Source organism: Schistocerca cancellata, chromosome 2 (genome assembly GCF_023864275.1).
Source record: "Schistocerca cancellata isolate TAMUIC-IGC-003103 chromosome 2, iqSchCanc2.1, whole genome shotgun sequence".
NCBI lineage: Eukaryota > Metazoa > Arthropoda > Insecta > Orthoptera > Acrididae > Schistocerca > Schistocerca cancellata.
In genome coordinates, this window is record NC_064627.1 from 1,124,444,359 (window position 1) to 1,124,457,842 (window position 13,484).

The 13,484-nt window shown below is 43.3% G+C and overlaps 1 protein-coding gene across 6 annotated transcripts in view; it reads left to right on the forward strand.

The window, feature by feature from the left end:
* LOC126163164 (ankyrin repeat and fibronectin type-III domain-containing protein 1) overlaps positions 1-13,484 on the forward strand; it is a 793,804-nt gene that overhangs the window by 604,345 nt on the left and 175,975 nt on the right. For all 6 annotated transcript variants that reach the window (XM_049920104.1, XM_049920105.1, XM_049920107.1 and 3 more), the window contains one exon: positions 11,692-11,770. In XM_049920104.1, the coding sequence (XP_049776061.1) occupies positions 11,692-11,770 (79 nt within the window). The remainder of the gene's footprint in view (positions 1-11,691; positions 11,771-13,484) is intronic.

The following is a 13,484-nucleotide window of genomic DNA, read 5'->3' on the forward strand; positions in this document are numbered from 1 at the left end:
AGTTTGAAAGTAATCAGGGAAATTAAGAACAAAATATGAAAATGAAAGTTTTGAAAAAATGGTCAAATTTTTTGTGAAATGTTTTGTCTAAAGGTAAGAATTAAAGAAGATTGTAGAAACATTTGACAGGCCTTTGAATGATGCTCGAAGTCATGCACAGCAATTGATATGCCGATTGAGAATTTGAAGTTCCACGGAAGACACATTCTCTACTACTACTACACAAAATTCGAAGGTAAACATTGAACTTTAAATTCCGAATCGGCACCTCATTTGTTGTACGTGATTTCGAGTATCATTGAAACGCACTTCAAATGTTTCTAGGATCTAATTTATTTCTTACTTTTAAACAAATCATTTCACTAACCATTTGACAGCTCTTACGTACAGGGTGATCAGAAACAGTCTGGTAAGCTTGTAAGGGTGTTGCAGGATAAGTTCTGTTGAGATATAACTAGTAACAGAAAAACTCGATACGTTGTGCCGTTTCCGAATTATTTAACACTGAAGTTAGCCAACAACGCCGTTGCGCGCGCAAATTCAAGCAACCCGTCAGATGCAGTTAGTGTCTGTTGCTCACACAGCACGGATGATAGCGCAGTAAACTCTTCAGTCTTTGACTCGGGTTCCATTCTTACTACTGCCCCAAGTAAATTTTTAGACAACCAAACGAAGAACACGTTTGGCTACACCCGCCTCTGACTGGATGCTTGAATTTGCGCGCTTAGTGACCTGAATGGCTAACTTTAGTACTAATTAACTCACAAGGGAACCTCCCCATCGCACCCCCCTCAGATTTAGCTGTAAGTTGGCACAGTGGATAGGCCTTGAAAAACTGAACACAGAGCAACCGAGAAAACAGGAAGAAGTTGTGTGGAACTATGAAAATAATAAGCAAAATATACAAACTGAGTAGTCCATGCGAATAATAAGCAACTTCAAGGACAGCGAAGGCTTAAGAGCACCGTGGTCCCGTGGTTAGCGTGAGCAGCTGCGGAACGACAGGTCTTAAGTCCAAGTCTTCCCTCGAGTGAAAGATTTACTTCTTTTTTTTCGCAAAGTTATGATCTGTCCGTTCGTTCATTGACGTCTCTGTTCACTGTAATAAGTTTAGTGTCTGTGTTTTGCGACCGCACCGCAAAACCGTGCGATTAGTAGACGAAAGGACGTGCCTCTCCAATGGGAACCGATAACATTTGATAGCAAGGTCATAAGTCAACCGATTCCTCCACAGGAAAACACATCTGATATATTCTATACGACACTGGTGACGGCATGTGCGTCACATAATTGTCTGAAAATAAAAAATTAAAATTTTCACTGGAGGGAAGATTTGAACCAAAGACCTTTCGTTCTGCTGCTGCTGCTCACGCTAACGACGAGACCACGGCGCTCCTTAACAGAGAGGTCCTTAATGTTGCCTGTGTTGCACATGGACTACTCAGTTTGTATATTTTGCTTACTTTTTTTCATAGTTCCACACAACTTCTTCCTGTTTTCTCGATTGATCTGTGTTCAGTTTTTCAAGGCTTATCCACTGTGCCAACTTATAACTAAATCTGAGGGGGGTGCGATGGGGAGGTTCCCTTGTCAGAAACGGTTCAAAGTATCGAATGTTTTTCTTCTAAAAGCTATTTTTCAGGGCAACCAACCCGGCAACTCCCTTACAAGCGTTTCAACATTTTTCTGACCACCCTATAGCTAAACTCCCATATTTCTGAGTCCAAGAGACTAATTCCTTTAGAACTTCGGAAGTTAGAATTGAGAGATGGTTGGTTGGTTGTTTGGGGAAGGAGACCAGACAGCGTGGTCATCGGTCTCATCGGATTAGGGAAGGAAGTCGGCCGTGCCCTTTCAGAGTAACCATCCCGGCATTTGCCTGGAGTGATTTAAGGAAATCACGGAAAACCTAAATCAGGATGGCTGGACCCGGGATTGAACCGTCGTCCTCCCGAATGCGAGTCCAGTGTCTAACCACTGCGCCACCTCGCTCGGTAGAATTGAGAGAATTAAAGAACTTGGATATAGTGTGCTGTATAGAGAAATGAAAACACAGAAGCTGTTTGTCACGAGGCTGTGGCCAAGTGTAATACCGGGTGGTTACAATTAAACTGCAGCTACGTACAGAGATCCAGTGTGGCCTTTAATTATCGTATGGCAGCGTGAGTTGGCAGATATTCTAACGCGTTGATGCGGAACCGATTTACGCTAAAAAAAATTAGTTCCGATTTTGGCCACCAGGAGCAAATCTGGCGCTGTACAGCATCTTGTCGACATTTCCAGTGCTCATATCGAACAAAGTGCGAAAGTGGCAGTTGATAATAGCATCAACTTTCTCAGTTGTGAGGCATTTCCTGCCTCCGATCCGTTCCTAAATTATTACGTATGGAAATATTTTTATATGTCTTTGTGTGCACTCACAGCACCAGATTTGCATCTGGTGGCCATTAAAATTGCTATACCAAGAAGAAATGCAGATGATAAACGGGTATTAATTGGACAAATATATTATACTAGAACTGACATGTGATTACATTTTCAAGCAGTTGGGTGCATAGATCTTGAGAAATCAGTACCCAGAACAACCACCCTGGCCGTAATAACGCCCTTGATACGCCTGGGCATTGAGTCAAACAGAGCTTGCATGGAGTGTACAGGTACAGTTGCACATGCAGCTTCAACACGATACCACAGTTCATCAAGAGTAGTGACTAGCGTATTGTGACGAGCCAGTCACCATTGACCAGACGTTTTCAATTGGTGAGAGATTTGGAGAATGTGCTGGTCAGGGCAGCAGTCGAACATTTTCTGTATCCAGAAAGGCCCGTACAATACCTGCAACATGCGGTCATGCATTATCCTGCTGAAATGTAGGGTTTCGCAGGGATCTAATGAAGGGTAGAGCCACGGGTCGTAACACATCTGAAACGTCCACTGTTCAAAGTGCCGTCAATGCGAACAAGAGGTGACCGAGACGTGTAACCAATGGCACCCCATACCATCACGCCGGGTGATGTGCGTTCATCGCGATATCGCCAAACACGGATGCATCCATCATGATGCTGTAAACAGAGCCTGGATTCATCCGAAAAAATGACGTTCTGCCATTCGTGCACCCAGGTTCGTCGTTGAGTACACCATCGCAGCCGCTCCTGTCTGTGAAGCAGCGTCAAGGGTAACCGCATCCACGGTCTCCGAGCTGATAGTCCATGCTGCTGCAAACGTCGTCGAAATGTTCGTGCAGATGGTTGTTGTCTTGCAAACGTCCCCATGTGTTGACTCAGGGATCGAGACGTGGCTGCACTATCCGTTACAGCCATGCGGATAAGATGCCTGTCATCACGACTGTTAGTGATACGAGGCCGTTGCGATCCAGCACGGCGTTCCGTACTACCCTCCCGAACCCACCGATTCCATATTCTGCTAACAATCATTGAATCTCGAGCAACGCGAGCAGCAATGTTGCGATACGATAAACCGCAATCGCGATAGGCTACAATCCGACCTTTATCAAAGTCGGAAACGCGATGGTACGTATTTCTCCTCCTTACACGAAGCATCACAACAAGGTTTCTCCAGGCAACGCCAGTAACCTGCTGTTTGTGTATGAGAATTCGGTTGGAAACTTTCCTCATGTGAGCACGTTGTAGGTGTCGCCACCGGCGCCAACCTTGTGTGAATGCTCTGAAAAGCTAATCATTTGCACATCACGGCATCTTCTCCCTGTCGGTTAAATTTCGCGTGTGTAGCACGTCATCTTGGTGGTGTAGCAATTTTAATGTCCAGTAGTGTAGGAACTAATTTTTTCAAGCGTAAATCGGTTCCACATTAAGGTATTAGAATATCTACCAATATTCTCTGCCACACGCTAATTACAGTTGAAACTGCGCGTCTGTGAGCAACTGCACTGTAATTACAATTACCGGGCGTATCCCACTGTGAAACCAACAAACGCAGTGACCACACCGCGGTCGGTGGGGAGTGTGGGCGACAGTCAATATGCGCTCTCTCTGTGCAGATAACCTTTGACGCCGCACGTAATGTTTGCAGTAATGCACAGAGCATTACGGCATACGAAGGAATGGCTGATGCTGTGTCGCCCGGAGCTATTGGCTGTGCAGACGCATTATCAGGGCGACTGTAGCCAGAGGTCAGCTGTATCTATGGCACCTACCGCCCGTGAATGACAGTTGTCTTCTCAGTCTGGGACGAAGGAACAAATGCGGCTAGCTATCTCTTCTCTACTCTAAACCTCCAAAACTGAGTACTGGTACGCGGTGTTTACCTAGGTCTTCTTTCCTTGAGCCTCATCAAAACCCCTGTTGGCATGTTAATACGCACGATGAAGAAAAAGTCACCCTCCAGTCTGATATTTACGAGTGATCGAGATAATATTTTAAAATAGACTACTTCTCTGGACAACAATAGCTCAACAACATAAAGACATAGTTGAGACATAAGGTAATTTTTTTCTTCCTCGATGTTTACCCCTAGGACTAACAAGGGGAGGCCGCCAATTGTGAAATTCAGATTAGATTCATACTGCGCATAATAAAAGCTCATGGCCAGAGGTGTCATGTGGCAAAGCACCAAGATGCACTTCTCAGCCGTTGTCGAGAAAATCGACAGTAAAAGAAACGTTTGCGGTGAAATACTCTCTACGCTTAATGATTTTCTACAGCGTCGTGCCGCAGCGGTAAGCGCTGGAGTTCGTAATCCGAAAGTCGCCGGATCGAATCTCGCGCCATGCAAGTTATTTTTATTATTATTTTTTTGTAATATATATAAACTATTAATGAATTGCTTATGCATGTTGGTGAAGGCGGATCGCTCTCCAATTATACGGCCTCCATTTTTCCGTTTGTTTAACAGGGTGTACCAAAGCTCTCACGTCCGCACTGATTTTCGACGATGTTATAACTTGCGCTAGGGACCGCGTCTACCTTCTTTCGAAGTTAGCACGCAAGTACGCTGTTATGCGGCGGCTCGTTTCGGCCCATTCAACATCTGTCCTTCAAGTGTAACGAGCGAGTAACGGAGTTTATATTTCATGCCTGCCACAGCAAGTTTGTGTTCGTGGGGTCTCTATTCTAATTCGAACGTTTGACTTACGCTATACTTATTCGTTTCGGAATATCGTTTCTACGTCTTCCGTTAACTATACGTGGTTAACATTATGAACACAATTAATAACCTTTGTGAAATTCAACTTTGTTTGGGGAAAACATAATGATGTTCGAAGTTGCCAGTTTTTCCACGACAAACGACTTTCAACAACTTACTATATGCATAACTGTTCCAACTGATGGCCGGGAATTTTATATATATATATATATATATATTAACTGTCGATTTTCTCGACAACGGCTGAGAAGTGCATCTTGGTGCTTTGCCACATTACACCTCTGGCCATGAGCTTTTATTATGCGCAGTATGAATCGAATCTGAATTTCACAATTGCCGGCCTCCCCTTGTAAGCCGTTTTGGACATCGACAGGTCTCTGTAGTTGCGGTCAACTGGTCCCAGATTTCTGTCTTCCATTGCTTCGAGTATGCATTTTTCCCACATTACCTCTGGTCATCCTCGCCTTCTTTTTCCGAGGGCTCCCAGTTTAAAATCTTCCTTAGTCGCCTACGGTTAGACATTCTCTGTACGTGTCCCTCCTACTGAAGCTCTCTTCTTCAGCGTTTTGTATTGGAGAACACTGTCTCCATTCGCCTCCATGCCCCCTCATTTCGTATCGTAACTCTCCTCGTTAATTGCAGACGTCTTCTCATACAGTCCATTTACACATTTCTAATTTTCTCCCTGACTATTCTCGTGTGAGACCGCATCTCAGTTCCACATAGAAGTGCAACCTCCACCACACTGCGGAATATCCAATTCTTAGTGTACTGCCGAATATGATTACTACGCATTATCCAATGCAACGCCTTACTAACTCTCTTCCTCGTTGTTATTGTGGAATTAATATCCGTCTCACGTGCATCAAAATTATCTATCATTGTTCCCAAATATTTTGAAGCTCTGCTGGATTTTATTTCTCCTTCCTCTGTGTCAGTTTTCACCAGATCCTGTCCCATACATATACACTCCGACTTGTTCAGATTTATTCGCAATCAGTCCTCGTTAAGCTTCTCAGTATGTATTCCATGTCTTCTTCATCTTGTGATAATATTACCTGGTCGTTCGCAAATAAAAGAGAGTGAAGAATACCATCATCAGTCTTTATGCCCATACCTGAGCATTTCTTGTACGAGCCTCTCAGGACCTGTTCCACATAAATGTTAAACAGAATAGGTGATGTTCCACACCCTTATTTTAGACCTTCGTCAACGAAAATACTTCGGGTAACTTTGTTTCCCGTTTTAGTGATTACTTTTGTGCTGTTGTATAATCTTTTTCTCTCACATTAATCCTTCTCATTGCTTACCTTAATTTTATTCTAGGGAAATTGTGATACGCTTTCTGCAGGTCCACAGAGGCCATGTATACGCTTTTGTTTTATTTCTTCATTTTTACAATAACTGTCTTATATACTGTGTACAAAAAGTAACGGAAGGCGCAAATGATTGTGGTATAAGGATCGCGACGCAGAGCTATTCCAACAGGGTATGCAGGAAAGCTTCAGTGGAGTTCACGAAGAGGAGAGAGGCCTTTGCAGAGCTTATTCTGTTAACACGAGTTGTGGGTTGTACCTGGCTGGATAGCTCACTCGGTCAGAAACACAACCCGATAAAGGCAAAGTTCCATTTGGGAGCCTTTGTTGGAAGTTTCAAGGATTGTCCAACTACCGCGAAAAGCTGCTCAGGACTTACGCTCCGAAGGCCGGCATGGAACGTCTTACAGTATTAATGTATAGAACAGTAATCCACATTACAGACCTTTAGGGAATTTCTGTTTCTTGATTTCATTTTGTGGGTGATTTCATTGGACTCTCAGGACCTGTTCCACATAAATGTTAAACAAAATAGGTGATGTTCCACACCCTTATTTTAGACCTTCGTCAACGAAAATACTTCGAGTAACCTTGTTTCCCGTTTCCTCTAAGTTGCTTAGAGGTACCCAGTTCGCTATGTACTTTAATCTTCCACATGCATGAAACATATTTCCAGTTCACTGAAGCGGATAGGTGATGTACGCTATTGTCGACTGAACAATTTGTCCCTCTGCCTCTTGCCTCAGCTATACCTCATCAGCTTTGTCATTGGTCGTTGGAGTAGTTTTCAGTCTAGAGACTGAAAGATGCTAGTTTTTTCATAGCTAATTCATTCACCCCTGCATCCATCTGAATCTGCCTGCTGATACGGCCTTGGTCTTTCTCTACAATTTTTACGACCCACACGTCTCCGTTGTCAGTTAACTACTCTTTGCTGCCTGAGGGCGGTCCTAGCAACCTTTCCCCTGTTTTAGTCAACTAGCCTCGTGAATTTCTTCTCCCACCTCTTCATTAGTTAGTCTTCTAGTAATATCTTCACCAGTCTTCCATAACACTGCTGTTCGAAACCTTCTATTCTCCTGTTGTACGCGCTGTTTACTGTCCACGTTGCCGGCCGCGGTGGTCTAGCGGTTCTAGGCGCGCAGTCCGGAACCGCGCGACTGCTACGGTCGCAGGTTCGAATCCTGCCTCGGGCATGGATGTGTGTGATGTACTTAGGTTAGTTAGGTTTAAGTAGTTCTAAGTTCTAGGGGACTGATGACCACAGATGTTAAGTCCCATAGTGCTCAGAGCCATTTGAACCATTTGAACTGTCCACGTTGCCCTTCCATCTACGACTGTACTCCAAACAATAAATTTCATAAAAGGCTTCCTCGTGCTTAAATTTATATGCGACGGTCACATATTTGTCTTCTGCACAAAGGTTTTTCCGCTCCTTTTGATAGCACCTAGTGTGGTTCATATTAACTCGTTCATCTAGTATAAGACTCCCCATCATTTTACTGTTACTTAGAGAAACAAATGAAAAAGATGTTAATAGCTCACGAAACTAAAATACACCGCTCTGGATCATGCAGTACTTTCTGCAGTCTGCACAAGTCAAAGACAACCTAGATATCTTCTAGAAAGTGCAACTGGAAATGGTAAATACGAGCTTCTGATTGCTGGAAGAAGAAATTCAAAGATAGGAAATACGCTACAACAGACTAGAAAATGAAAGACAATTTGAGGTATGGAAATTAAAATCACAATCCTGAAAACGCAAAGTTTGCGTAAACAGTAAAGTCCAGCTTTACGGCTATAGAAGGGCTTGGAACTAGCAGCTATAGTAGAAGTGGTAACTTACGGGCAAATGTGACACTAGTTGGCTGGACGATGTCGACTGGTCTTGCCTGTATAGTCATCGATGAGCAAGTACTGCCGGCGGCGTGGAAAATTTCGATGTGGCCACCCTGCGTGGCAATCGATGTATACTGCCAGTAGAGATATTAGAGGTACAGATGAAGCGAGGAGGGTAAAAGGAGCAGACTAGCACTGCCAAAGAGGGCATTAGGGGCCTACTCGGTAAAAAAAAAAAAAAAAAAAAAAAAAAGTCTACTAGTATCAAACCTAGATCTAATTTGAAGAAGAAATGTTAGAGAATTCACGTCTGGGGCACAGGGGTGTATGGAAGTGCATAATGAACTTTAAGAAAACTGGAAAAGACTCGAAGCGTTTGAGACACTATATTGCAGGAAAGGACTGAAAACGAAGTTGACTGGCGATGTAAGAAATGAACAGCTTCTCCGCAGTATCGGCTGAAAGGGAAAGCGTGGGAAACTCTATGTGGGACTAGATGGTAGGACATGGTACTGGAATGAACTGTAGAGGGCAAAAAGTGTTGGGGAAAATGGCAGTTGAAGTATATGAAATAAATAATTGAGGATGTTGGGTGTGAGTGCTACTGTGAGATGTAGAAGGTGAGGAAGTCGTGGCTGGCTGCAGTGAAACAGTTAGAAGACTAGTGAGAAGAAGTACAATGATATATACTGTCCAGTCAACATTAATATGAAGGAAAGGAAGCACTCCGTCCTCTGGCCACAAGTGACCAATCGGGACCATCCGACCGCCATGTCATCTTCAATTGAGGATGCGGATAGGAGGGGCTTGTGGTCAGCACACCGCTCTCCCGGTGGTTATGATGGTTTTCTTTGACCGGAGCCGCTACTATTCGGTCGAGTAGCTCCTCAGTTGGCATCACGAGGCTGAGTGCACCCCGAAAAATGGCAACAGCGTTTGGCGGCCCAGATGGTCACCCATCCATGTGCCGGTCACGCCCGGCAGCGCTTAAGTGCGGTGATCCGACGGGAACCGGTGTATCCACTGCGGCAAGGCCGTTGCCACGTTAATACGGCCACCTGTCGAAAACCTGAATAACACCGTGTTGCAGCGCGGCCTGCTGCGAGAGATGCAGAAAGAAAGTCGGGTAGGTTCCGAAAGGTACCAGTGGGCCAGTGGGAAAGTGGAACTATGCCAACTCCAGTGCAGTGACCGGACCAATCGAGGTGATCCCACAGAATCTCGATTGGCTTTAAATAGGGGATTTGGTGGCTGGGACAGTACCGTAAAATCGTCGTGGTGCACTTCGAACCACGCACGTACACTGCTACCTGTGTGTCACGTTGCATTGTCCTGCTGGTAGATACCATCGTGCCGAGGAAAAAACATATTGCATGTAGCGATGGACATGGTCCCCAAGGATTGATGCAACCTTGTGTTGGTCCATTGTGCCTTCAAAAATGACACGATCACACAATGAATGCCAACGAAAACATTCCTCAGACCATAACGCTCCCTTCTCCAGTCTGGACCCTTCCGACGAATGTCGCAGAGTGTTTGCTGTCAGACGTTTGACGCTGATGGAGCATAAAAACTCGTTCATTTGAGAAGGCCACCTGTTGCCCATCAGTGGACGTCCCAATCGCGGTACTGGCCTGCTAATTCCAGCCTTCGTCGCTGGTGAACAGTAGTCAGAATGGGTGCATGAATCAGGCGCCTGCTAAGATCTACAAGCAGCACCGTTCGCTGAACGGTTGTTGAGTTTTGGTAGCCCCTTGATTCATCTGGGCGGTCAGTTGCTGCAATGTTGCATGTCTATTCGCCCATACACATCTCCGCAGCCGTCGTCATCTTGGTCCCCTATGGCCCATGATGCACCACTGTTTTCTGGGCACCGGTTTTGATAGCGCCATTCCGCCATTCACGATTTACTTTAAGTACGGCGGCACGAAAACAGTTTACAGACTTATCCGTTTCGTCACTGCTTCCATTCTTGTCCCGAAAGCCAACGTAATACATTTTGGGTGTCAGATAAATCGCTCCGTTTCGGCATTACGACAGTGCCGCTATCTGCCGTCTGTGAGTGGTTGATACACGTTGACGTCGAGTATAGCCAGCGGTCACGTTAATGTCAGAGAAATTGGATTCCATTAGGAATGTGAATGGACCGTGTAACTGAACACAGAAGGCAGTGCCAACGATCTTAGCTTGGTTGTTTTAGTTTGGGGATCCACATGAAACTATAATGAAAGTTAACCTCGATTCGCTGGGTGTGCGGCTCTTTTCTCGCCTTGTAACATAGTTCTGCAGACGTCGTCGCAATAGGAAAACAACATCTACAAAACAGAGGAATCGAGCTGAAAATTAGTGCGTGATGCTTTTGTATCCGTTTGTGATAAGTGCAGGAAGTGCGCCATTACACCACTGCTGGCAGACAAGATTTTTGGCTGTAATCACAACAGTAGAATACGCTTCTTACGTACGTTCTAGGATTTCAAGCGATTGTATGTGTTGACGAATGATCGTTCGTATTGACTCAGTGGGAACAAGTGTGGAGGGATGGAGGTACCCACATCGGACATAAATCAGAGTTATTGCGCTGTTTCCTAATCCTGTTTATCACTCCGCTCCCTGTGGCGTCTCTAACCTATCTGACTGCTTGTTTACCAGACACGTGTCGCTTTACTGCTGTTTAGGTGAACGAAAATTTTACAGTGCACTTTCGCCGTCCGGTAGCATTTGAGCGGACTAAGCTTATCGTATGGCTGGAATGACGTTTCTAAACTTTGCTCCAGAAAGGTATATGAAACTATTATCAACTAATCGAATCAAGTTTTGGCGCACTTCATGATTCCCAGTATGTCCTGGTTGTGTACTTGTTTCCTCTGCATTCTTCACGTAACCATGGAGTCGGTGAGAACCAATTCCTTAGAAGGACGATTGAGGTTTGATGTCCTGTCGACAACGCGCGTCTTAGAGACGGAGCACGGGAAATTGGGCGTGTCCATTTCTAGGGAAACATCCCAGCATTTGCCTTAAACAATGTAGGAAAAACGCGGAAAACCTAAATTCGATGACTGTCGCCCTGACTTTGCTAATTACTGAGGCATATTCCTCTAGAAAACCCTAATACATAACCTTTAGTGTCGCATATTTTTAAACGAAAGTTTAGATAACACATCTGAACTGATTGTAAATCTATCTGAATATAATATTTTTATAGTTGAAGCTCTTGATCTTCTGTTATAACCCATTTATGCAAGTACATAGTTTTTCTATTGTATTGTTTGATCATTTTGCTTACTTCTGAACAGTGTCTTTTGAATGTATTGTCTGAATATCTTTTGGTATTAATGTATTACAGGAAAGGTATAGTCCGTTAAATTATGCTTCCTTGATATACCAAATATTACAAGACCTTCCTATTTTTCAGCCTTGTTTGCTGCCGTGGAGCATGGACACATCGACAGGGCAAGAACCATCCTAGAATCGACGGACGTAGACGTGAACAGGTGAGACTTTGCAATTCTCCGCCATATTTTGGTGTGTTTTCCGTAGTATGTATTTTATTAACATCACTTGGCAAGTTTTAATATTTCTTTTTATTTATTATATTGAATAATAACTTATTATGTTTGCATTACAATGCTGTTCCGTCTTGCCGGATTTCGAGAATCCGAAGAGCTACTTAGAAAACTGAAGCTAGCGTTATTGTTAATTTCTAAAGCTCATACTTCGTAAAAAAGACAATAATGTTTTCGTGTTTAGCATAATGACGTTGTTGAATTAATTTTAGAAAAAAATTCATGAGCTGATATAAACTGAAGATGTTCAAAAGTTTCATGAAAAAAAGTGACAATTATTTGTATAATTGAAATGAAACGTAAATTTGTTAACCTTAGCTGTAAGAGGACGGCAAGAAGAAATTGGCAGTTCCCAAGATAAGAGTTGTGGAAGTTAAAAAGCTACGACGGCAATACATCAGCTCGTATGAGAAAAGTAGGAGCCACATGTGAACGAAAACCGTAAGCTCTAAATAAAATCTGCCGTCTGGATAACATTCACAATTAAATCCCATGTTTGAGAATCTCACAAGACTGAAACGGGGCAGAATTGTCAAATACGGTCGATATTTCAGCGAGCATACCGCTAGCTATTGAGAGGACACGAACTTTCCTTTCTTCCACTCCATATTCTTCTTCTGCAAACTGGGGTTCTGGCACTGAACGATTTAAATTTACGATGAGGAAGGCAGCGCTGGCGCAGACCATAGAAAATAGGAAAACAGGAAGTCAGAAGACGGTTTTTAAATTCGAGCGATCAATGCCAATGAATAATACTTGAGATAACGCCGACCAAATTTCTTTTTTATGGCAACATACAACTTTTACTGCTAACAAGAGGAATGGATGGTGCCCACTCTGCACTTCTGTCGTTTAAACGAAGATAGCGCTAGGTCCCGTACAAACCCTTTATTTGGCACTACTATAAAATTTTGAGAAACAAATTATTTACTGGTTTTCACCGAATAAACGGACCTTCCTGAATGTAACTAACTATATATGTTTCCATTTATTAAAAAATATATAGGATGGTGCCAATTAGTAATTAGGTTCTTACAGTGCCAAACATATTACTTTCTTTTCAGTAAACGTACCTACATACGCTTTACAAAACTGAATTGACGAAGACTGTTTGAAAATCTTCCCTCATTCGCAATAAAGAATGCCAAGAGCTCTCCTGCTATAAAGATAGGTGCTTCCAAATGCATATCTATCTACCAGTCGAAATGCATTAGGACTCTTGGTGCTCTTACGATGGATAATGGTAATCAATGTTGTTTGAGAGTAACATTGTCAATGAAAATATTAGATGAAACTTCTGCCCAGAATCCCTTTTATTCCTATGGCTAAGAGCACTGTCCATATAAAATGGTCAAAAAATATTTCGCACCACCTGCACTTCAGTGAATGAATGTGGGCGTAGTTACAAGGCGAACAGGAAATGAAAGAATAAGCTTTCAGAAACTGAAAAATAATTTAATAGTGAAATAAAAACCAAAATAAAACAATAAGTATCTGTGAAACGAAGATATCCTGCTGGGTAACAATCGATACCGCTGAATTGACGCCATATTCCACTTACGACTGTAAGGCTTTATTTTGCTGTTGCAGTTTGCGGTGGTCTCAAGCTTAAATAATTGGTGCCGTGTCAAGAAAAGACATA